Here is a 22,166-nt window from a genome sequence, read left to right on the forward strand (position 1 = left end):
CTTCTGTTTATGTCCCCTGTGACTGCAGAAAAATTGCTTCCCTTCTGGTTTCTGGGGGCAATAGTGCATTTCCTGGGGGTGCCCAGAGGCTCTGCAGTGCCTTGAGGTTTCCTGAAAGCTGAGCTGGGTTCTTACCAGAAGTCTCAGTCACATCAGTCTTATCTGCTCAGGACAATAATAGCTACGGCATGTGGTCAGTCCTCACGTGCTTCGAGGGCAGAGGAATTTATCTGGCTGACACAAAGGCTTGAAAGAGCAGTGCTGATGTGTGTGCATCCTGGTTCTTGCTTGCAATCAGGGAAGCTGCTCCCGGTGGCCACGGGTTGGGCTGCTGAGGGTGGCAGGGCCAGGGAGAACAGGGAGACAGTGTGCCAAGCTGCCCCATGCCTGTGCCACTGAGGGGATGGCTGAGCTCACCTGCCAGATGCCTTCCCCTGGAAGGGCCTGGAGCCCCACGCTGCGTGTAGGCCCAGTGCCCAGGGAGCCTTGGCTCTGCCAGGGAGCTGCTTTGTGGCCACAGGCGAGTTGCTCCCTTGGCTTCAGCCACAAATTTGCTGCAGCAGGAGGCATTCATGGCCTGTCTGCTGAGCACAATGGGATTCGAAGCACAGGGAACCTGCCTGCAGGTGCCTGATCATCCCTGCTCCTCTGGGAGATGATAGGGACCCTCATGCTCTGCTCTCCCAGACTGGGAAAGCTGGTGCCAGCAGAGCTGATCTGTGCACCAAGACACCACAAAGTGTGATTAAAGCTGATGGCCCAGCGCAGGGCTGAGAAAGAGCCAGGGGGATGTGCAAACCAGCCCCCTGCTGGCTCACAGCCGGCTCGGATGTCACCTAGCATCGGTCAGTCCGGAGAGCGGATCAGGAGCCACATACCAAGGTCTCTGACAGCCTAACAGAGGGAGCTGTAAGTTCATGAGTCAGGCTATGAACCCTTCGGGAATCATGGCAGGGGCTGCTCTTTATTGTTATGCAAGCAAGTTGAAGCAGTGCTTTGGTCCTGCCACGATGCCATCCATGGCCAGTCTGTCAGTGCCTTCAGACACCCTGGTCTTGCTGGTGGGACGATCTGGCCCTCCTCATCCCAGTCATGCAGCCCAGGAAGATGTTCCAGAGCTGGCTGCAGTCTGCACCACAGCCTTGAGGAGGGTGGAGACCCCCATGAAGTTGTCAGGGTCTGGCTTTGAACAGACGTAGGCTGCTCCTGAGCACTGCGAACAACGGAGGTTGGGTGGGCAAGGTGTCCTGCTTGGGGTGCCACCCCAAGGCGCATTGCTCCTGGTCCCACAAGGGAGCAAAGACCATCAACATTGAAAAAACAGTCCTGGATTAGGTTTGTCCTCATTAAACTTCTGCAGCTCTTGCTGCTGCTGCAGTAAAATCTTTATTAGCTGAAGAGGCTCCTTCTGTCTGGCAGCACAGACCCTTCCAACAGCGCGGCTTTGAATGAACTCACACCAGGATTTTTGTGGTGACCTACTACTAGGAATGTGCCGCCGCACTATGCCAGTGAAAACCCCTAATCACCTGGCAAATATTTGTTTCCCTTTTGTTTCTGCTTGCTCAGAAGTGTAGAAAATCCAGAGTTATTATATTAATGAGAAAGATGTGATAGAAATGTTGAAACACTTACAAACAATAATAAACCCGAATGGGAAGAGCTAACATGAGAAGAGCAGGGATTACTCTGTTTGCTCTACAACACCGTCAGTTTGCATGCAAAACAGGTTTTTCCATCAGCGAATATTTATACTTTCCCACCGACTCTGACACTGTCGGTCCAAGGGCTTTTGTCACTTGGCTGAGCCCAGCATTGCTGTGGCTTTGATGAAGAACTTTTTATCCTCCGCTGACAGCTTGACCGTGACTCACAGAAGCTGGGCTGCAGGGCCGACCTTTCTCCTCCGCAGTTGCAGCAGACAAGAGAAATGACTTTGCTTCCTTCTTTTCTTATCAGCCTGCCCTCAAGTCTGATAAAAATCACAGCTGGTCTCTTTGCTTCCCTGAGCTGAGTGCCCCAAAGGATGGGGAAGAGAGAGATAAGTGCTAACTAAAGGGGTTGATCCATCCAAACCCCAACAGACAACAACGTGCTCCTAGTCGGCAGGTTTGAGAGATTCCTGGTACCTACAAATGTAGTGTGGTGTCTGGGGGGTCCTGGCCAGGGCTGATGGGCAGAGGGGGAGGTGGGCTTCCACACCACAGCAGCAATGTTGTCACTCCTCCTGTCAGGCCACACAGTACCCGAGCAAGGGCAAAAACAGCTGTGCAGAAGAGGAATTAGGGATTTAGGGCCAGCCTGAGCGGGTTCCTTCACCCTGTGCCCCCACAGCTGTAGCGATGCAGGGGTTGGAGAAGGCAGGATGCGTGCCCAGCTTTGTAATGTTCATCCCTTTCCATTCCAGGTAACAAGACCAAGGTCCAGGCTGAGCTCTGCTATGCAGAGAACAAGTTTGTGTGCCCAAATGCCACCCAGGATCCCCAGAAGGAGGCCAGCAGTGTGTGGGCAATGATGGTCGTTGCCCAGCTGTTGGCTGGAATCGGGACAGTTCCCATCCAGCCCTTTGGAATATCCTACGTCGATGATTTTGCAGAAGCAAACAATTCCCCGCTGTATGTTGGTAAGTGGAAGGGGCATTGTTCTTATATCACTTAGCTTCACAGAATCACAGAATCGGTGGAGTTGGAAGGGACCTCTGAAGATCACCTGGTCCAACCCCCCTGCAAAGCAGGATCACCTAGAGCACGTTGTGCAGGATGGCATCCAGGCGGGTTTTGAATATCTCCAGAGAAGGAAACTCCACAACCCCTCTGGGCAACCTGTTCCAGTGCATTGTCACCCTCACAGCAAAGTGCCCCCTTATATTGAGCTGGAACCTCCTGCACTTCAGTTTATGCCTATTGCCTCTTGTCCTGTCACTGGGCACAACAGAAAAGAAATGGTTCCATCCTCTCTACACCCTCCCTCAGATATTTATATACACTGGGGAGGCCTCCCCTCAGTCTTCTCTTTTCCAGGCTAAACAGGCCCATTTCTCCCAGCCTGTTCTCACACGACAGGAGCTCCAGTCCTCTAACCATCTTTGTAGCCCTCCTCTGAACTCACGCCAGTAGATCCATGTCCCTCTTGTACTGGAGAGCCCAGAACAGGACACAATCCTCCAGATTTCCTTAAGGCCCTAGAGCTGAGCTGGAGAGGTGCTCATCTGGAGCACCTGTGGCCTCCAGGGCAGAGGCTGAGCACCCAGTGGGACTCTGATGAGCTCAGCCTCCATGAAGGTGCTGGGCTGCCTCTCCCCTTGTTAGTCAGTTACTCCCTTTATGGTTATATTTATGGTGTGAGCGTGAGGAAGCCAAAGAATCAGGGCAAGGAGAAGATCGTGCTTTAACCAGAGGTATGACAGCCTGCAGGAGCAAATTAACACAGGTTTTGCAGCAATGTTGACATTTTTGCTATGGAATTGGCCATGAGTCCCTGTCCAGTGCAGGCTCCCCAGCTCAGGAGGACTTCTGATCACAAAGAGATAGGTGCTGGCTTCCGTGTTAAACTGCATTTTTTCCCCTGTGAATGCCAGAGCCCAGCTGGGGCTGGTGTGTCTACGTGAGATTTGAGCTTAGTTCACAAGTTTATTTAAAAACTTGATTCCTCCCAGTGATGAACAATGTCGTTAAAGCAGCCAAAGGTGTCAGAGTGATTTAGGAATCAAAAGCGGATGTTCCAAAATAAGGTAAGCACTTAAGGAGAAGGAAAAGCCTTTGGGAATAGAATCCCAAGGACTGGCTTCAGACAAGTGCTCAAGGGCTTGGCAGGGTCTCCAGACCCACCCAGGCATGCTTTGCTTCAGGCTCCTGCTGGATAGGGCTGCTGCACCACGTACGAGCTCTGGAGCAAGTTTCCCATGCAGGCATTAGTTGCTTCTTGCAGCTCAAATATAGAAATTTGTACTGGCAAAATGAGTTTTTTTCTTTGTCCCTTTTTCTCACTAAGTGTCTCAGAAAAAGCCTTGGTAGTAAGAAAGGACAGTCAGAGTTCCCATTTGTAGGTGGTGTGTCCTTGCTGAGGACCACAAGACCCTTTTTTGTCTGCTCAGCACCTGCCAGGTGACATTTCCACGAAGGATCTGGCACACTGAGCTCTCACGGGGCTCAAGTTAGCAGTCACACAACGCTGGGACTCTTCTGAAGTCCTGGCTGCCATCTCTTCCCGTGGATGAAGACGAGAGACTTGGTTCCTAGCGTACTGCAGCACAATGCATCCCTGTCTTGGAGAACGGGGCTGGCTTGGTCTTGACTGCATAGGTGGTCAGTTTAGGCCCATGGGAACATCCATGATGGGGGGTATGGCTACTGTGTATCTAGGTTGCCTCAGAACAAAATAAATATCATTGCCTTTTTTGTTATGTTTTAGGTCTCAGTGTCTTTCCATGAAAGGGGGGAACGCTAATTATGTGTGAGGTTAAATTCTTCTCTAAAGATCCTACCCTTAAACAACTAGGTTTATGCTATAGGAACAAATGAGCTGCCATGCCTATTTGGGAAAAAAATATAAAAATAAATAAAGTTAAAACTAGGAGCACAGTCTGAGGCACAGCAATGGGACTAGGTGCTTTCTAGGTGCTTTCATACCCAACATGCTCATAAGCCCCAGACCAGCAAAATGCACAGAAATGGTCACTGAGTCTCAGGCAAATTGTCTCCTTTTGAATCAAGGAATTTCTTCCAGGAAGAAAAACTGAATACTTTCATTCTGAAGACTTTAAAAGGAAATATTTTGACCTTTTGGGATGGGTTTAACTTATCTGTTTTTTGAGCAGAAATAGTTCAGCAGAACCGAGGGTGATTTTCTGCTCTTTCTGCTCTCCCTGAATCAACATATTTTACCTCCCCTGATGTTTTGACCAAACATTTTTGCTCATTTCTAAAAAGCTGAGATGATGGCTTTGCTTCCTGGGCCTTCTGTGGGAGATGAAGGTCTCCTTCACCTGTGAAGCTCAGTGGACATTTTATGAACTTTTTATGGATATTTCACAGGAGGACAGAACCTTATTTGCAGTGCAGCTACTGTTACCTCCTCACTCTCTGCTCCTTTTTTCAGCCATCCTCTTTGCCATTGCGGTGTTCGGCCCTGCTTTTGGATACCTGTTGGGGTCTGTGGTGCTGCGGCTCTTCGTGGATATTGGAAGAGTTGACATTGGTGAGTATTTACCAAGTAGGGATGGTTTTCCTAAAAGCCCTCTGTGAATCAGAAGTCTGCTGTGAGAGAACCGGTGGCAGGAGCGCATGCCTTGCTCTGGTGACCCACAAAACCTGCTTTCCTGCAAAGCCCTGACCTCGAATAGACCCCCCCAAGTGCACTTCTCTGCTCCATCTCCCCATGAGAAAGGCTACAGCTGGACCTGAGATCACCACTGGAGCAGTGCCCTGCAGTGTGGGCATCTCAATATCCAGCTCACTGCGATGGTCATTGCCGCCCACCGCTTCCATGCTGAGGAAGTGCTGCACTGCCCCGGCACAGTGCTGGAAAGGAGCAGGAACATCTGAGGCATCCAGGGAGGGAGAAGACAAGCATGGGGCAGCCACTGCCCTGCGTGTGCATGGGAAGGCTCAAATCTGCTCAGCCTCCTCCCCACCACCCGTCATCAGCATCCACAGAGATGGGACCAGGTCAGCGCCACCGGAGGGCTTATTTTCTTTATCTGCGACGTGTGCTTGTTATTCCTGGTAACTTAATCACTAAAGAATTCTCCCCAGCTCCACCATTAATGTGGCTTTTCCTGTGTTCCTCTGAGAGATCAGAGCCTGCCTGACATTTTTGTCTGGTGCCTGATAAGAATAATAAATGAACCCGAGGCAGGAAACGGCAAAAAGCCTTGGCTCGCTCCCTGCGGCGGCAGACGGATTTAGCATCCCGTGCCCAGTCGCTCCGTGATGACGTCCAGGCCTGGAGCGGATCGGTGCCGTTTGGGGAAGCAGGGTGATTGTTTCGGTGGGGCGTGGGACCCCTCGTGCCACACCCGGCACTATTCCTGACGGTTGTTCCTCTCCCACCCGTGATGTGCTGACGATGGGGAGATGCGCTCGCCATGCCAAGCCAAGCAATCCTTCGACCTCCTGCCAGCAGTGCTGGCCCAGCAGGATGATGTCCACATCGGGGATGGAATGGTGTTTGTCTCCTCCTTTTTCCGGACAAAGGGTGTGAGCACCCGGAGTTTTGTCCACTCGGAAACCAGGATCATTAAAAATGCTCCTCTGCCAGCACAGGGCTCTGCATGTAGAGAGTTACCAAGCCTGGAACAATGGGAGAGGAGATGATTCCAGGAAAGCAGCTATGCCCTTTCCCGGTCCCCGTCTCGCCTGGGCAGCCCCAGCAGATAACGTGCTCCAAACCCAACCGTGCACCCGGGCAGAGGAGGATGGAGCCAGGGCCCCATAATCACCAGCTGGCTGGAATGCCTGAACCTGTGCCATCAGTGTGCTTCGATGCTGACTACACGCATCCTGTGGGCACTGGGGAGGCTCCACGTTGTTTAGGTGGGGGCCGGTGAGGTTGGCTTCTGGCTGGGGGAAGAGAAAGACGTCGACCACAGTCAACCATGGAGTGGAGGGACCCGCACCCAGGGCTCGTCTTGCTACGAGAGCTGGTGCAAGCTCTCACCTCCCTCCATTTGCCACACCAGCAGGGAGACCCTTGGGGTGCACCCACATGTCTTTGTGCTCCACTGGTCCATATTTGCATGGGCATGGGTATTTGCCCCTTTCACCATTGGACACGCAGAGGCAGAGCTCTGACGATCAGTCTTTGTGTCTTGCAGCAACGGTGGCCTTGACACCGAAGGACCAGCGGTGGATCGGGGCCTGGTGGCTGGGGCTGCTGATCTCCTCCGGCTGCTTGGTGCTTACATCCATTCCCTACTTCTTTTTCCCTCGGTACATGCTGAAAGGAGAGGTAAGACCCCACCCTGGGGCTGGGCGATGTCTTCTCAGGGTTCCTGCATGCAGTCCACCTTGGCAGGGCCCTGTTCTCGGTGGCTTGACCCTCCTGGATTGTCTAACCTGCTTCTCCCCCTGTCTGCTGGCAATGGCCAGATCTCAACACCCCACTGCAACACATTCTGCAAGGCCACTCTCACTGTTTGAAACATGGGCTTTTTTCTTTGAAAAAAATTGTGGCAGAGAAAAGTTTCCCATTAAAACAAATAAAAAAGGCAGAAAGATATCGAAACATTCCACTTCAGTGTTTTCAAAGCCAAGCCCCACTAGTTAAGCCTCAAAAAATAGTGTTATTTTTTTTTTTTAATTTTAATTTATTTTTTTTTTTGAACTTGTATAATCATCAGTTCTTTAAAGGTCAAAATGAAACCCCGAATATTTCAAGATTACAGTCTGAGGACCCATCAGACTAGAACTGGCCTGTCTCCAACTTCCATTTCCAGACTTTTTGCAGAATTTAAGAAGTGATATCTTCCCTTTCATCAGGCTTCAAAGCTTTCCATGCTCTTAAATATCCCCAAGCGTTTGTCTTGCAGCTCTACTGTCTGCAGTGATTTTTGGAGGTAACTCACTCCTTTGCTGCAATGGGCAGGAAAACTATTGGTCTCAGCAGTGGGTCAAAGGCGTCTGTGATGGACTCTGCTGCTCCCTGGCCTCACTGCACACTGGGACAGCACTCACCTGTGCTCCTCTCTCAAGGCAGGATGCTCTTCTCTCCCCTCCCAGGACCCCAACTCGGAGGCTGGCATGCTGAGGAAGATGGAGAAGAGGGGGCTCGAAGAAACCTCCCTGCTGGAATTTATAAAAAGTAAAGTGTTGGCACTTAGAGGCGAGGGTGAATGGGCAGAGTCCATCACATCACATTTTCACGCTTATCTCCGCTGCGCTGGGTGGAGATGCAAGCTCAGGCACCGCCAGGGTTGCAGAGTCCTTCCCTAAGGACTACTGGGGGTTGGACGCTGCCTCCCCCTTGCTAAAAGTCACCAGCACTGAGGGACCATTTAATGACTTTTCTTGGGCCCATAACGACTTCTTTACAGCTGAATTCACCCCTTCCCTCCCTCCCTAGCCACTGCAGCCATGTCCTGCGACTGTCAGCTCCCTCTTCTCTGTTTCCCTGAGCTTTGATAGATGGCAGCCAGGGCTGTCCTGGCTGGGCAGAATCCCTGCTCTTTCGTCTGCTTGCACCACCCAGGGATACGGCCCCTGCTTCAGAAAAATAAACGCACTGGGGCTGCTAAGTGCTCAGGGGCTTGTGGGTTTGGAAAGCATGGCAGGAAGGGCCGTGGGCAGAGCTGGCCCTCATCCTCCCATCTCAGGGCAGTCTGGCTGTGGTCCTGCAAGTTGCCTGGCCAAATCAGGGTGTCTCCCCTTCAATTTTCTCATCTCCTTACACATCCCCTGTTTAGCCCACTGGGAATAGTCTGAAGGTGGGATATTTGGCAGCATGAATTGCTGATATCAGGACCACATTGCTAAAATACATTTTTCTTGCTGTTTCCCTGCAGGATTCCCAAAGGTGTTCCTCAAGCTGCTCCTCAACCCCCTCTTCATCCTCCTAGTGCTTGCTCAGTGCAGCTTCTCCTCGGTCATCGCGGGTCTCGCCACCTTCCTCAACAAGTTCCTCGAGAAGCAGTACGGCGCCACCTCCTCGTATGCCAACTTTCTCATAGGTGAGCAGGGGCTGGATACGTTCATTCACTTGCTCACGAGGGTCAGAACGGCTCTCGTCGGAAATGTGCAGCCCTGCTACACAGCTGAAGCAGGTCTGGATCACTCTGATGCTGAAAGAAGCTGGCAAAAAGCAAGTGATTTCACACCGAAGTTCGATCTTGCATCTTCAGACTCCTGAGGATGCAGTGTCTCATAGGTGTCAACTGCCTTGGGATTGGGTCTGTCCTGGATAACAGTGGAGTCTGTGGATTCTGCCAACCACCATGAGCTCCTCAAGGCCACCACTTCCACCCCTTGCCAGCAGAGAGGAGCTTGGCAGGCAGGACCCCTGGCTGATGCCTTTATTCCTCTGCAGGAGCTGTGAATCTGCCAGCAGCAGCACTCGGGATGCTCTTAGGAGGAATCGTCATGAAACGCTTTGCCTTCTCCCTCCGAGCCATCCCCCGGTTCTCTGTGGTGGTGCTCGTTTTCTCCATCCTCATCTGCCTGCCCATTTTCTTCATGGGCTGCTCCACGGTGCACATCGATGGCATCTACCCCTCCAGGTATCGCAGGGTTGTTTCCAGCTCTGTATTCCTCCCTTCTCCAGCTCTTGACCTGATTATCTGGGGGCGGGGAGGGGAGGAGGGTGTACATGTAGATGGAGGCCAAAAGGTGGTAGACATCACCTCCTCCTGGATCCTGCTGCCTGGAGGAGATCTAAGCACTATACAGCACAGAAAGGAGGCATTTTTTCCTGAGTGTTCTGTACCAAACAAACAGGGTATATTTTTTCATTCTAACCCTGTATTTCTAGGGGGAAATTAGGAGTGTCAGTGACCGTGTCCACAAGGAGCACACTCCGTTCTGGCTAGACATCACCTTTCTGCTTGCCTGGGTGGAAATTTCTGGCTGTCACCACATCTTTTTACTTACTGAAACAACATTTAGATTCCAGCCCGGGCTTGCTGTCAAGTGCATTGTACACAGGCCATTTCTCAATGCACTGCCAGCATATCAGCAAGGGGCTTTCAGACATGACACTTTGCCAGTGATAAGCCTCCTGCCTCACAGTATGGTGGAGAGGTGAGGGACAGGGTAGTTCCTGCACTTCTCCCCTTGCGCACTTAAAAACCACTCAAATAACCACAGTGAAGCAAAACAAACAAACAAACAAACAAACAAACAAAAACCAACAGTGTTCTGCAAACAAACTCATGCATGAACTGCAAGTTTCTATTTTGTGCTGAGGCGTGTGCTGTTAATACATGTATAACAGCATGCATAATGCTAATTAACAGTACACTGCCATATACAGTTAATTCAGGAGCATATGAAAACCCACCAAGGCACTGGCATCCCAGCTTCTTGTGAGAGAGCAAGGCTTTGAACCCTCAGTTCAGGATCAGGTGCTACATGTGCTAAATTTTGGAAGGCACCTTAGCCTCACAGCACTCACCTCTTGCTGCCAGCATCAGCCCCGCTGGGACACACCAGTGCTTATGGGGTTTGCAGGTGGAATGGGGAGCTGGTGGAGGGGCTTGCAGGAAAAGAGGAGGCTGGAATAAGGCAGGGATTTGTCTCATATTTAGGGCCAGGGTCCTTAGCTCACAGACCTAGCTCAGCCCTTGCTTTTTCTGCAGTCCTGCGTAGCACATGGGATGGGAGAGATGAGGCTGTAGGGTTTGGGGAGCTTGAGGTGGATCCTTCCACCTCTAGCAGCGCCTGAGATAGCAGAGATGGTGGTGTCTACACAGGGAGAGTCAGTCCACGAGTGGCACAGGGCTGCTTGGGAAAGCCTGTGATGGAGTTGTCTGTGCTCCCGCTTGCAGCAGCTGCCTTGTGCTGGCTGGAAAGGAGCTAGGAACACAAAACTGTTGCCTAACACACCCGAGGGGGTTGTCTCCTTGGGCGTCACATCCAAGCAGACCCTTCCTTCTCATCAGGGACTTTGCTAGAGGCTCACTTCCTGACAACAGCTGGGTTCTCCGCTTCTCATAGTCCCAGCTTTGACATCCCCCCCGCTTCTCCTTCTGCAACACCTGCAAGAGTCCAGTTCAGCATGCAGGCTGCTCTGACTGCTTGTAGCTGTGGCCTCATATTACGGCAGAAACTCCCCCCCTTGCAACAGCAGCAATGCTTAGGCATGAAGCCCCCTCTCCCCTTGAGATCCAGCTTGCTGGGAGTAAGGTGTCTATGCCCACCATCCCCAAGGAAGGGTCAGGCAGACTGCGCTGCTCCAGCAGATGAAACCCCCGGGGCAGGGAGGCAAGACAGAACAGATAATTCAGTTTGTCCTCTTGCCTTTCACACTGTCATCAGGTTTGTTTGGAAGTGAGCCCGCTTCCAGTTGCTGTCTGGATGGCGTTTCCAGCTGAGGTTCCTTGCACATCTGTTTGCGTGGTTTTGGATGAAGCCCAGAAAACATTTCTCCAGGCATTTGCTGATTAGTTTTCAGCTGGGGGAAAAAAAAAAAAAAGAGAGAGAGAGAGAGAGAGAGAAAGTGTGTGAGCACTTGTTTGCAGACATAACATAATTACGGACTGCTAAGTTCGCTGTACACTGCAGAGGTACCTGCAGGGGATCAGGATCTGGCACAAGGCCAGCCTGCTGCTGGCAGCATCCCAGCGCACATAGGAACAGGGAAACTGGTTAGCTAGTAAGAGGTCTGAGAAGATATTTTTTTGTTTTGTTTTGTTTTGTTTTTCCTCCTGTCCTATTTCTTCATTTTATTTATTTTTATTTATTTTCTCCTCTTTGGCAGAACATCGAGTTCCCAGCCACAGGTTAAGGCGCCGAGTGGGTGCCACTGCTCCGAGCACATCTTTCACCCGGTGTGCGGAGAAAACAACGTGGAGTACATCTCACCCTGCTTCGCTGGCTGCACCAACAGCAGCACTAATTCCTCTGCTCCCAAACAGGTGGTGAGTAGTGGGACGGGAGCATGGCCACCAAGCCAAGCCATTGTGTCCATGCCAAGATCCAGAGTGTTTCCAGGTTTTGGTTTTGGCAAGGTGGAGTGCACTTTACTTGCTGGTCACAGCAGAGGCTGCTGAAATGCTGTAGGAACCTGGACGTAGTAATGTGGTAGAGCTGTTTGGAGGGAGATCTGTGCCTACCTGGAGGGCTGGACTCCTGAAAAGGTGTGATGGAGGAGACCAAGTTCCCTTTGACTGGTAAAGGGCTGGCTGGAGAGCATGAGCATGCCATTTTCCCAACAATTTAACATTCTGAACAAGTCGCCCATAAAACACCTCCAAGTAGAGCAAGAAGTCCAGTGCCTTCAGGCATCTGATGCTCACGCTGAGCATTCCTCGGTGCTCAGTTGTGCCAACTTTCCCATTGAGCCCTGTTCAGGGAATGGCTGGAAAGCCCTGGCAGTCTGCTGGGACAAATGGGAAATGGTGGCACGTCCCCTTGCAGGAGGCCGGGATGCTCAGCAGGATGCTGTGGCCATGCCTTAAAATCAAAGCTGGTGCTCTCACCGCTCTTATGCAAAGTGATGCGGTCTGGTGCATTGCTTGACTTTGGGAGTTTTATGTGTTTTTATTGTTTTTCTTAAAATGTTTCCAACAGACCTACAGGAACTGTTCCCAGATCTCTGCCGGGAATGGGTTTTCCTCCGCCAAGACCGGCTCCTGTCCCCTCAGTTGCTCCCACATGCTCCTTCCTGCCATCTTCCTCATCTCCTTCGCCGCCCTGGTAGCCTGCCTGTCCCACAACCCCCTCTACATGATGGTTTTACGGTGAGCAATGGACAGGGGGGCCTGCAGAGTAATACGTTTGAGCTGTGTAAAGGTCTGAGAAGGAGAAGGGTGCTTTCTCACCAACTGACCAAGTTTTGTAGGTTTCTCTGCTCATCAGAAACTTGCCCATGAGGGTCTGCAAGAAGCAGGATCCCCCTTGGTTTAGTGCTTTGAGTGCTCCTGCAGAGAGACCCCCCCACTCTCCTCCACCACCCCTGGAAATCAGGGCAATTTCCTAAAAATCAGTGTTTCCTATTTCTGCAAGGCTGTTCCTTGAGTTTGATGTACTGGGAGAACCAAGCAGAGCATTCCTTAAAAACAACACACTATGCTTTATCATCTTCTTGACTTTTCAACCCAACCCCTCCTCCCTGGTGCAAGCTCATCCCACCTCTCCAGGGTGCCTCTGCTTTCCCTCCCCAGATGGGGAACTGAGGAGGAACTGGCTTCACAGCTAAACCTGGCAGCTAAAGCAGGAGAGCTGAGCCACCACTGCCACCAGCTCTGACCTCCTGTGGCTTCTCCCCTGCAGGGTGGTGAACCAGGAGGAGAAGTCATTTGCCATCGGCGTTCAGTTCTTGCTAATGAGGCTGCTAGGTGAGTGTCCATCTCCTAATGAGGCTGAGGGAGGGCAGCAAGGTGCTCAGAGGCTTGCTGGAGCCCCAGGAGGTGTTGAATCTCCTCGGGGACAGTGAGTAAAGCACACGAGCAAGGCAGCGCAGGCAGCCTGACTCGGTCCCCTCCTCTCCAAAGCCTGGCTGCCGGCTCCAGCCATGTTTGGTGCCCTCATCGACTCCTCCTGCATCTACTGGCAGAAACAGTGCTCTCAGCGCCGCTTCTGCGCCTACTACAACAATGACTTCCTCCGCAACAGGTACCTGTCCCCAGCCCCGGTACCTGAGCCTGCCATGGGACAGTCCCTCAAGCTGGCACTGCTCCATGCACAGCTGGGGGGCCACCTCCAGATAGGACATCTCCATCCTCTTCTCTTAACAGATACCTGGGGCTGCAGGTGGGGTACAAAGTGGTGGGCACCGTGCTCCTCGCCCTCATCGGCTGGAAAGTGAAGAGGAGCAAGGAGTACAATGTACAGGAGAAGGCAGCGGGACTGGTGTAGCCTGCCCAAGGACTGACTCTGCACCTCCCATCCTCACCACAACTACCTTGTCTTTTGGGGAGTTTTGGTGGTTTTTTTTTTGTTGTTTTGTAAGGGAGCAACTTCACGATAGCAGCTCTGAACTCCTCTCGCGACACACACAGCAGCCGGCGACCAGCCCGTGGCAATGGCATCTCTGTGCTCCCGGCAAGGGCTGGTCCTCGCCAGTCCCATTTTGGCTGCCCACCTGGGACACATCGTGGAACAGCTCCTCCCAGGCTCTTGATCCAAGTCTCACCCATCGCTTCAGGCTCCCCAGGGAGCAGGAGGTAGATGGGACTGGAGCGCAGCCCTATCCTGTATACCCAGAGATGCCAGCAGTGGTCCTGGCCCTGCTCCACTGTGACTTTTCCAGCCAGGTGATTCCCCCTGGCAAGGACAGGAGCAGGGTGAATGGTTGCCAAGTCCTGGGGGCTTCCCTGTCTGCCCCTGCCCACCCCTCTTGCACAGGTCAGCGTGGACACGCACAGGCATTGTGAAAAGCCATCACTTGCGGTCTACTACAGAACATTTTGGGGTGGGTTTGGTTATTGTGTTGTGTTTTGTTTTGTTTGTTTTTTTTAATAAAGGTCACTTTTCCAACTGCAGTGGTTTGTTGATCGCCCCCCACCCTGCCCAGAGCCATCTCCAGGGGCAGGCAAGGGATGGCACTCAGCTCTTGAAAAGATGATGGGATGGAGCTGGGACTTGGTGAGGGGGAACTGCAGTGGAGCCAGGAAAGGGGATGAAGATGGGAGAGGAAATGGAACTGGGATGGGGGAAAGGAGCTGGGCATGGGAGATGGAGCCACCATGGGGGATGGAGCCACCATGGGGGATGGAGCTGGGCTGGAAGTGGGGAAGCTGCCTTTGGTCATGAGGCTGCCACAGGGAAGGGGCGAGTAGAGATGGAGCCATGCTGGGGACTTCAGCACAGTAGGGAGCCTTGGGGGATGTTCACTCCCTGCTGCATGAGATCAAGGCAGGGCACTCCTGGGCTTTACTGCTGCCAGACCACATGAACTTGTCACACGTGCAAAACAAAATCCTGTTTGTTTGTTTGTTTGTTTCCCGGTGCATAAAAAGATCTACTGGTTTGAGATGAAGGGAAGACACGGGGTGGAAAGGAAACCTTCCCAAACTGCTCTCCAGGCATGACAGGGTGGTTGCTGCTGCTCCCAAAGTGATGGAGGCATGAGGGATGGCTTTGACTTGAGAGCAGGCTGTGTTAAACCCCCCATTTGCTGCACGAACGACTGCAGGCAGTTGCGTTATAACGGGAACACCAAACATTTAATCATGTAGTAGTTGTGGCTGCGACCACCAGCCCGTCCCCAGGAGAAGCCCAGCCATGCTGCCCAGCAGAAGGGCCTGGCACAGCAGTGAGCATTGTCTGTACACCTGGGGACCCTGTCATCGCCCGGTGGCATGGTGACAGCAGCCAGGATCTCGTACAGCCTCAGACACAGTCACAGGCTGGCCATCTGGCCATCAGAAGGCCAAGCCCATCTGGCAGCCTCCTTCACAGCTGCCCCGGTGCTCGGGCCTGGCTGAATGGCCGCGCTTTGGTTCAGGTCCCTGCAAAACCGCCGGACACACAGTGGGGTCGGGGTTGGAAGGCACCTCTGCAGGTCACCTGCTCCAACCCCCATGCTCAAGCAGGGCCACCTGCAGCCATGCGGACACTGGGCACCACTGAGAAGAGCCTGGCTCCATCTCCTTTGCACCTTCTCTTCGCATATCGATATCCTTCAGCCAGATCCCCACAGGCCTTCTCCACAACGAGCAGTCACGGCTCTCTCCAGCTCTCCCCAGAGGACACATGCTCCAGTCCTTCCACCAGCTTGGCTGCCATTCACTGCGCTCCCTCCAGTAGGCCCATGGCTCTCCTGTCCTGGGGAGCCCAGAACTGGACCCAGTCCTCCAGCTGGGGCAACTCCAACAAGCCTTGGGGGCTCCAGCTTTCCTCCCCAGGGCCTCAGCTTCAAGCTTCCCTGGCGTGAACTCCAGGAGGATCCTGCCAGGCCATTTCTCCGGCCTGCCCAGGGCCCTCTGCAGGGCAGCACCACCCTCTGGTGCATCCCTATCTCCTCCCAGCTTGGATCAGCAGCAGACTTGCTGAGGGCACGCCCTGCTCCGCCCTGCGGATCATTCATGAAGAGGCTGGGCAGGACTGGGCCTGGACGTGACCTTGTTGCTAGTTCATGTCCCAGCCTCACATCTCTAGTGGGTTTCTGTGGCAAGGTTTTGGTAGAAGGGGGCCATAGGGGTGGCTTCTGTGAGAAGACTCTAGAAGCTGCCCCATGTTAGATAAGGGCCCCGCTGCTGGCCAGAGCCAAGCCAATAAGCAACGACTCTGTGAGAGCATATTAAAGACAGGGGAAAAAACAAAAACCAACCAACCAACCAAAACAAACATGTCTACACAGCAGCTGGGAGAGGGAAAGGAGTGAGAAACAGCCTCGCAGGCGCCAAGATCAGTGAAGAAGGAGGAGGAGAGGTGCTCCAGGCACGCAGCAGAAGTCCCCTGTGGCCTGTGGTGAGGCCCATGGTGCAGCAGGCTGTCCCCCTGCAGCCCATGGAGTACCACAGTGGAGCAGGGTCCATGCTGCAGCCCATGGAGGAGACCACGGGGGAGCAGGTGGCCCTGCGCTGACAGAGGCTGAGGCCTGTGCAAGACCCCTGCCGGAGCAGATTCAGGGCCAGACCTGTAGCCCATGGAGAGGAGCCCATGCAAGAGCAGGGGATGTAGGGGGAGCTGCTGCCCGGGGGGGACCCGGGCTGGAGCAGTGTGCTCCTGAGGGATGGACCCTGTGGGATGGACCCATACTGGAGCAGTTCTCGAGGCGCTGCTGCCTGTGGGAAGCCCACGCCGGATCAGTTTGGGAAGGACGGCATCTGTGGGAGGGACCCCACGTTGGAGCAGGGGACAAGAGTGACCGAGAAGGAGCGGCAGAGATGAAGTGCTACAGACTGACTGCAGCCACCATTCCCCCGTTCTCCTACGCCACTCGGGGGAAAGAGGTGGAAGAGGATGGCTGGGGGAAAGGTGTTGTTGTTGTTGTTGTTGTTGTTTCATTTTGTTTCTTTGTTTCTCACTTCTCTGCTTCTCCAGCAGCCCGTGAGCCATCTCCCTGTGCCCTCGTCACAACCCACAAGGGTTTCTCCCTCGTATTTTCTCTCCCTGTCACGCTGAGGAGGGAACGAGACAGCAGCTGGGTGGGCACCTGGCCGCCAGCCTAGGCCAAGCCACCACGGCCCTTCACGGGGATGAAGAGGCTGCACCGTGGGCTTGGAAGCCCAGGGGGTGTCTGTGAGGCTGGGGGAGCTCCTGGGCCCTGCCGCATCATCCACCATTCCATGGCCTCATAGTGACAGGTCACTGAGGGAGCACAATGACACCAGTGACACAGGCGAGTCTGTGAGGGACTTTGCGTCTCTAGTGAGCGCCAGGCGTGGAGGCAGCAGCTCCTGGCAGCGAGGCGAGGCCAGGCGAGGCGAGGAGTTGCTGCGCAGCATGGCTGCCGTAGAGGAGGAGAAGGCCCCTGAGGCACAGGAGGACGGTGAGAGCAGATGCCCCAGCAGCTCCCTGGAGGTGGAGGGCCCTGAGCACCCCCTGGGGCTGTGCAGAGCCGCTTGGGCTGTGGACACCCGGGGACGCCCTGCCAGGAGCCCCCGACCAGGCCCTTGCCCTTGCGGGCGTCCCTCGGGGACACCTGCCAGGTGCTCAGTGGGGGGATGCTCTCATCCATGGCTGCCGCCCTGCCTCCCCCAGAGTGCATGCTGTGCCACCGCTCGGACACCAGCTTGGATGGCTGCGGGCTGATGCAGCAGGTGGACGGGGTCTGCGCCCACGTGCACTGCCTGGTGAGCTCCCCGCGGCTGCCCGCGCCTTTCCCCAACCCCTTGACTGGCACCTGGAGCCCACAGGACTGTGTCATCCCCAGCGCGCTGCTCGCTGGCTGTCACCTCCTCCTGCTGCGCTCCCAGCACAGCCTCCCCACCATGGTCCCTATCTCCTTGCCCTGAGCAGCTGCGGGGCTTTTCTGTCTTCCAGTATCCAGCCCAGGGCCTGTACCAGCGAGGCGCTGAAGGGGAAGGAATCTTCGGATTCCTCTCCGCGGATATCAGGCGGGTAGTGAGGCGGGCAGCTCGCAAGGTGAGGGCTTTTTTTTGAGCAGATGAGGCTTGTGGCAGCTGAGCCCAAGCCCTGGCAAAGAAATCCTCGAGGCTCTGGACAAGCTCCGGGCAAGTCCCAGTGGCCCCGGCCACGTCACTGATGGGGCTGCTGTGCTCTTTGCAGCACTGCTGCGTCTGCCGCAAGAAGGGGGCCACCGTCGCCTGCCGGCAGAAGCGGTGCTCGCGCCGGTTCCACCTGCCCTGCAGCTCCCAGCGGGGCTGCATCTCGCAGTTCTTTGGGGAGTACAGGTACGAGCTGCCCTACGTTGGGCTGCAGCCCCCTCAGCCTGCGCCCTGCAGGCAGAGTCCCCGGTGTGGCACGAGTGCCCCGGGGCCCAGCACATGTCCCAGCCTCAGCCAGGACATGTGGGGAAATGTTGGGTGGGGGGCTCGTTTGGGGAGGAGAGGGCTGACAGGGGTGGCTCGTATGCCCCTGGGGAGGTGGTGTCCTCTCCAGGCTTTGGCCAGAGCCGTGCAGGGCCTCTGGCAGTTCCTGGCCTCACTCAACTCTTCCATCCTCACCCAGCTCCTTCTGCTGGGAGCACCGCCCGCAGCAGAGCGTGGAGACGCTGCAGGAGGGGCACACCACGTGCATCATCTGCATGGAGGTGGTGGAGGACAGCCTCTCCTACACCACCATGGTGTGCCCCTCCTGCAAGCATGCCTGGTTCCACCGGGGCTGCATCCAGGTAGGAGGCCCTTCCCTCTGCCAGCCCGCAGGGACACCATGCGCCCAGAGCGGCGTCCTGCTCACACGGGGAGTCTCTCTTCCACAGGGACAGGCGTATCGGGTGGGCCTCAGGCACTTTGCGTGCCCCCACTGCCGGGACCAGGAGCGCTTTGTCCCTGAGATGGCGCAGATGGGAATCCGCGTGCCGGACATGTACGTTCCTTCCTTCCTTCCCACCCCACTCAAGGCAGGAGAGGGCACAGCCCCAGTGCTGTGCCAGGCTGGCCCTAATCCCTCCAGGCAGACTGTCCCCAACAAGAGGGGCTGCCTGGGGGACAGGAGGACGCTGGCCTGCTGCCAGGGATGCCCCTGAGCCCTGTCCCAGCATCATCACTGACACTTGCTGAGTGCCCCATGAGCTCGTGACCTTTCCTACTTTCTCTTGAAGAAAGCCAGCTTGGGAGCAGGAGGAGGAGGAGGAGCTGGCACTGCCACAGCTGCATGGCCGCTGCGATGCCAGGCAGTGCCTGTACAGGGGAGGCCGGGAGCAGTGGGAAGAGGAAGGGTGAGCATCCACAGCAGCAGCTCCCCGGCTGCTGGGGGCTGTGAGCCAGATCTCCACCAAGCTCCACCAAGCCGTGCAGTGGCTCTGGGGCTCTGCCCAGGCACCTTCCCCTCTGCTGGGGCGCCATGAGCAATGGTTCTGGAGCCTTGGGGGCCTTTGCGGCGCCACTGCCTGCTGGGCTCTGCGTAGTCACCAGCCCAACTTCTTCCCCAGGCCCTGGCAGCTCCTGCTCTGCTCCTCCTGTGCTGCCAGCGGGACCCACCGCCGATGCTCCGGCCTTGGGGACACCACGCAGCAGTGGGAGTGCGCTGGCTGCGCTGGCCCGGGCACTGGTAAGGGGCACGGCGTGCTCAGGCTCGGGGCAGCAGAGCTCTCCGTGCCCTCTCAGGGAAGGACCGCAAAGCTGGGGCCTCTGCAGGCCAGGCAGGGTGGGCAGATCCGCTGACCTTCCTGCCTCCCCTTGCAGCTCCCAGCTCCTCACCCTCACCACCGCACAGGAGAGCCGGCCGTGGCAGGGTGCTGCCCCAGCGCCACAGCCCCTACAGCCGGCCACAGCACTGATCCTGGCCTGGGGACAGAAGATCCATCCTGGTGTCCCGCCGCCAGACAGGGTCGGGCTGTGCACTTGCGGGCGGCCTTCACGGAGAGGACATCAAGGAGGTGCTCAGTGGGGGAACGCTCACACCCAAAGGCGAGCGAGGGGTGGCACTCAGCTCCTGCCGAGATGAGGGGATGGAGCTGAGACACAGCAAAGGAGCTGGGACTTGCTGAGGAGGAAGAGCGACAGAGCCAGGAGAAGAGATGGAGGCGAGACCAAGCCTGGAACTGGATGGGGAGATGGAGCTGGGTCTCCGGGACAGAAATGGGCCTGGGTTATGGAGCCAGGACAGAGATGGAATTGGGATGGTTACAGAGCCATGCTGGTAGGGAGAGAGCTTGGGCAGGAGATGATCCCTCAAGTTGGAAGGGACCCACCAGTGCTCTCCTATGTTTGTAAACTGTCCCTACAGCGCAGAGGCAGGTCGTTAGCCTAACCCAGAGCCTGAGAACAATGTTTACCAGTAAGAACAAAAACAGCGCACAAAGCTGACCAAAAGGAGAAAACTCAGTTGTTTCCCATTCTGCTCTTTCCCTCAGCCACTCAGCACACAGTGTGCTGCAGCTCGCTTGCATTTTCTTGTACAAATAAAGTGTTTTTGTTTTTTTTTTTGTCTATGTGATCATCACTTCTTGAACACTCAAACTAAGACATAAATACACACAAAACATCCACCCCTCAAAAAAGAAAAAAGAAGAAAGGAGGCACTGCTATTTACCAAAACAGACCTGACCACCAAGCAGGAAGGGGACCCCCAGTGCTGTGCTGAGCAGAAGCAGAGCCTCAGCACATGTGCACTTGAACAACTCTGAGAAGAGTCAAGGCAGAGACAGACCAACCAAAGCTGGAGCACAAACATTTACCCAAACACTTTTTATTTAAGGAATATATTTATTAAAGAATAACTTAAAACTGGTTGTGGCCTCAAACTACCTTATCCTACCAGAAGCTGATGCTCAGCCTCTGCTTTGGAAGAAGGGTCTATGCAGAGTTACCACCCAAAGACAGCAAGATTCTCGTTTCAGCATTAGGGATTGAAATCCGGTGTCCTGTGAAGGGGCTCCAGCAAAGAGAGTTCAAGCAAAACAAGTTGCAGCAATGGTCTGGCTGCAAATAGAAGGATAGAAGGTACTTCATCAATAGAACCCTCCCCACCTCCCATACGGACACACCACCTCCTGGCTTGGTCTGGAGGACAGCCTCGCCTCAGCTCTCCCTTGCAGTCACCAGCCAGCCTGGAGCTTTCCCTACACAGGAGGGCACAGCCCCTTCCTTGCTCAGGACCACCCCCAAGCACTCCCAGCTGCAGAGGAAAGGGCCAGGTGCCCATGAAGACACAACAGGTTCACAAGACTAGAAGTGCCAGGCCCAGCCCCATCGCAAGCACAGGTCTTTGCAGAATCACAGAATCACAGAATTTTCTAGGTTGGAAGAGACCTCAAGGTCATCGAGTCCAACCTCCAACCTAACGCTAACAGCCCTCCACTAAACCATATCCCTAAGCTCTACATCTAAGCGTCTTTTGAAGACTTCCAGGGATGGTGACTCCACCACTTCCCTGGGCAGCCTGTTCCAATGCCTCACAACCCTTTCTGTAAAGAAGTTCTTCCTAACATCTAACCTAAAACTCCCCTGGCTCAACTTAAGCCCATTCCCCCTCGTCCTGTCACCAGGCACGTGGGAGAACAGGCCAACCCCCACCTCTCTACAGCCTCCTTTAAGGTATCTGTAAAGAGCAATAAGGTCACCCCTGAGCCTCCTCTTCTCCAGGCTGAACAAGCCCAGCTCCCTCAGCCGCTCCTCGTAGGACTTGTTCTCCAGGCCCCTCACCAGCTTCGTCGCCCTTCTCTGCACCCGCTCAAGCACCTCCATGTCCTTCTTGTAGCGAGGGGCCCAAAACTGAACACAGTACTCGAGGTGCGGCCTCACCAGAGCTGAGTACAGGGGGACGATCACCTCCCTAGCCCTGCTGGTCACGCTGTTCCTGATACAAGCCAGGATGCCGTTGGCCTTCTTGGCCACCTGAGCACACTGCTGGCTCATATTCAGCCGACTATCCACCATCACTCCCAGGTCCTTCTCTGCCTGGCAGCTTTCCAACCATTCCTCTCCCAGCCTGTAGCTCTGCTTGGGGTTATTGCACCCCAGGTGCAGGACCCGGCACTTGGCCTTGTTAAACTTCATGCAGTTGACCTCAGCCCATCGGTCCAGCCTATCCAGATCCTCCTGCAGAGCTTTCCTACCCTCAAGCAGATCGACAGAAAAGGCTGTTCTTGCTCTTCCCACCACTACTAACCCTTGAGAACGCTACAGGGAGGCAAAGGATGCCCAGAAAGAAGGGAGAAGAACACGACAGATCAGTGGAGCGATTAAGGAAGCATCAAACCAGAGATGTCTGCAGAGGACAGAAAAGGTCTATCAGGACCCATTCAGTCCCTCCTTCCCTCAAACAAAAGAGGAAGCAAGAAAAATGGAGGAAAAGCTTTAATGCAATAAGACCTTGCAAATCCAGTACGGCATCCTGGAGAGCAATCATCCTCACAGAAAAGCCATGTTGAGCTAGCACCCCAACAAAGCACAAAGCTGCTGGGCAGGGTGACTGCCTGGTGTTTTAAGGCTGTTTGTTGTT

At 54.6% G+C, this 22,166-nt stretch overlaps 2 protein-coding genes across 2 annotated transcripts in view; both read left to right on the forward strand.

Moving 5' to 3' along the window:
* The window catches only part of SLCO2A1 (solute carrier organic anion transporter family member 2A1), a 28,789-nt gene extending 14,660 nt beyond the window's left edge, over positions 1-14,129 (forward strand). The window contains exons 4-14 of the mRNA XM_084528726.1: positions 2,408-2,623; positions 5,098-5,196; positions 6,815-6,948; positions 7,719-7,800; positions 8,501-8,665; positions 9,022-9,211; positions 11,410-11,569; positions 12,222-12,391; positions 12,924-12,988; positions 13,145-13,265; positions 13,388-14,129. Of these exons, the coding sequence (XP_084384852.1) occupies positions 2,408-2,623; positions 5,098-5,196; positions 6,815-6,948; positions 7,719-7,800; positions 8,501-8,665; positions 9,022-9,211; positions 11,410-11,569; positions 12,222-12,391; positions 12,924-12,988; positions 13,145-13,265; positions 13,388-13,508 (1,523 nt within the window). The 3' untranslated portion in view covers positions 13,509-14,129. The remainder of the gene's footprint in view (positions 1-2,407; positions 2,624-5,097; positions 5,197-6,814; positions 6,949-7,718; positions 7,801-8,500; positions 8,666-9,021; positions 9,212-11,409; positions 11,570-12,221; positions 12,392-12,923; positions 12,989-13,144; positions 13,266-13,387) is intronic.
* Positions 14,130-17,042: 2,913 nt separating this feature from the next.
* LOC311441311 (PHD finger protein 7-like) lies at positions 17,043-19,500 on the forward strand (the record flags this gene model as incomplete). The annotated part of the gene is made up of 9 exons (XM_084529261.1): positions 17,043-17,088; positions 17,301-17,392; positions 17,583-17,684; positions 17,829-17,953; positions 18,231-18,393; positions 18,481-18,587; positions 18,823-18,939; positions 19,153-19,271; positions 19,406-19,500. 9 exons carry the CDS (start codon positions 17,043-17,045, stop codon positions 19,498-19,500), a joined length of 966 nt encoding a protein of 321 aa, XP_084385387.1.
* Between the last annotated feature and the right edge of the window lie 2,666 nt (positions 19,501-22,166).

Source organism: Aythya ferina (assembly GCF_964211825.1).
Source record: "Aythya ferina genome assembly, chromosome: 9".
In the NCBI taxonomy this organism is placed as follows: Eukaryota; Metazoa; Chordata; class Aves; order Anseriformes; family Anatidae; genus Aythya; species Aythya ferina.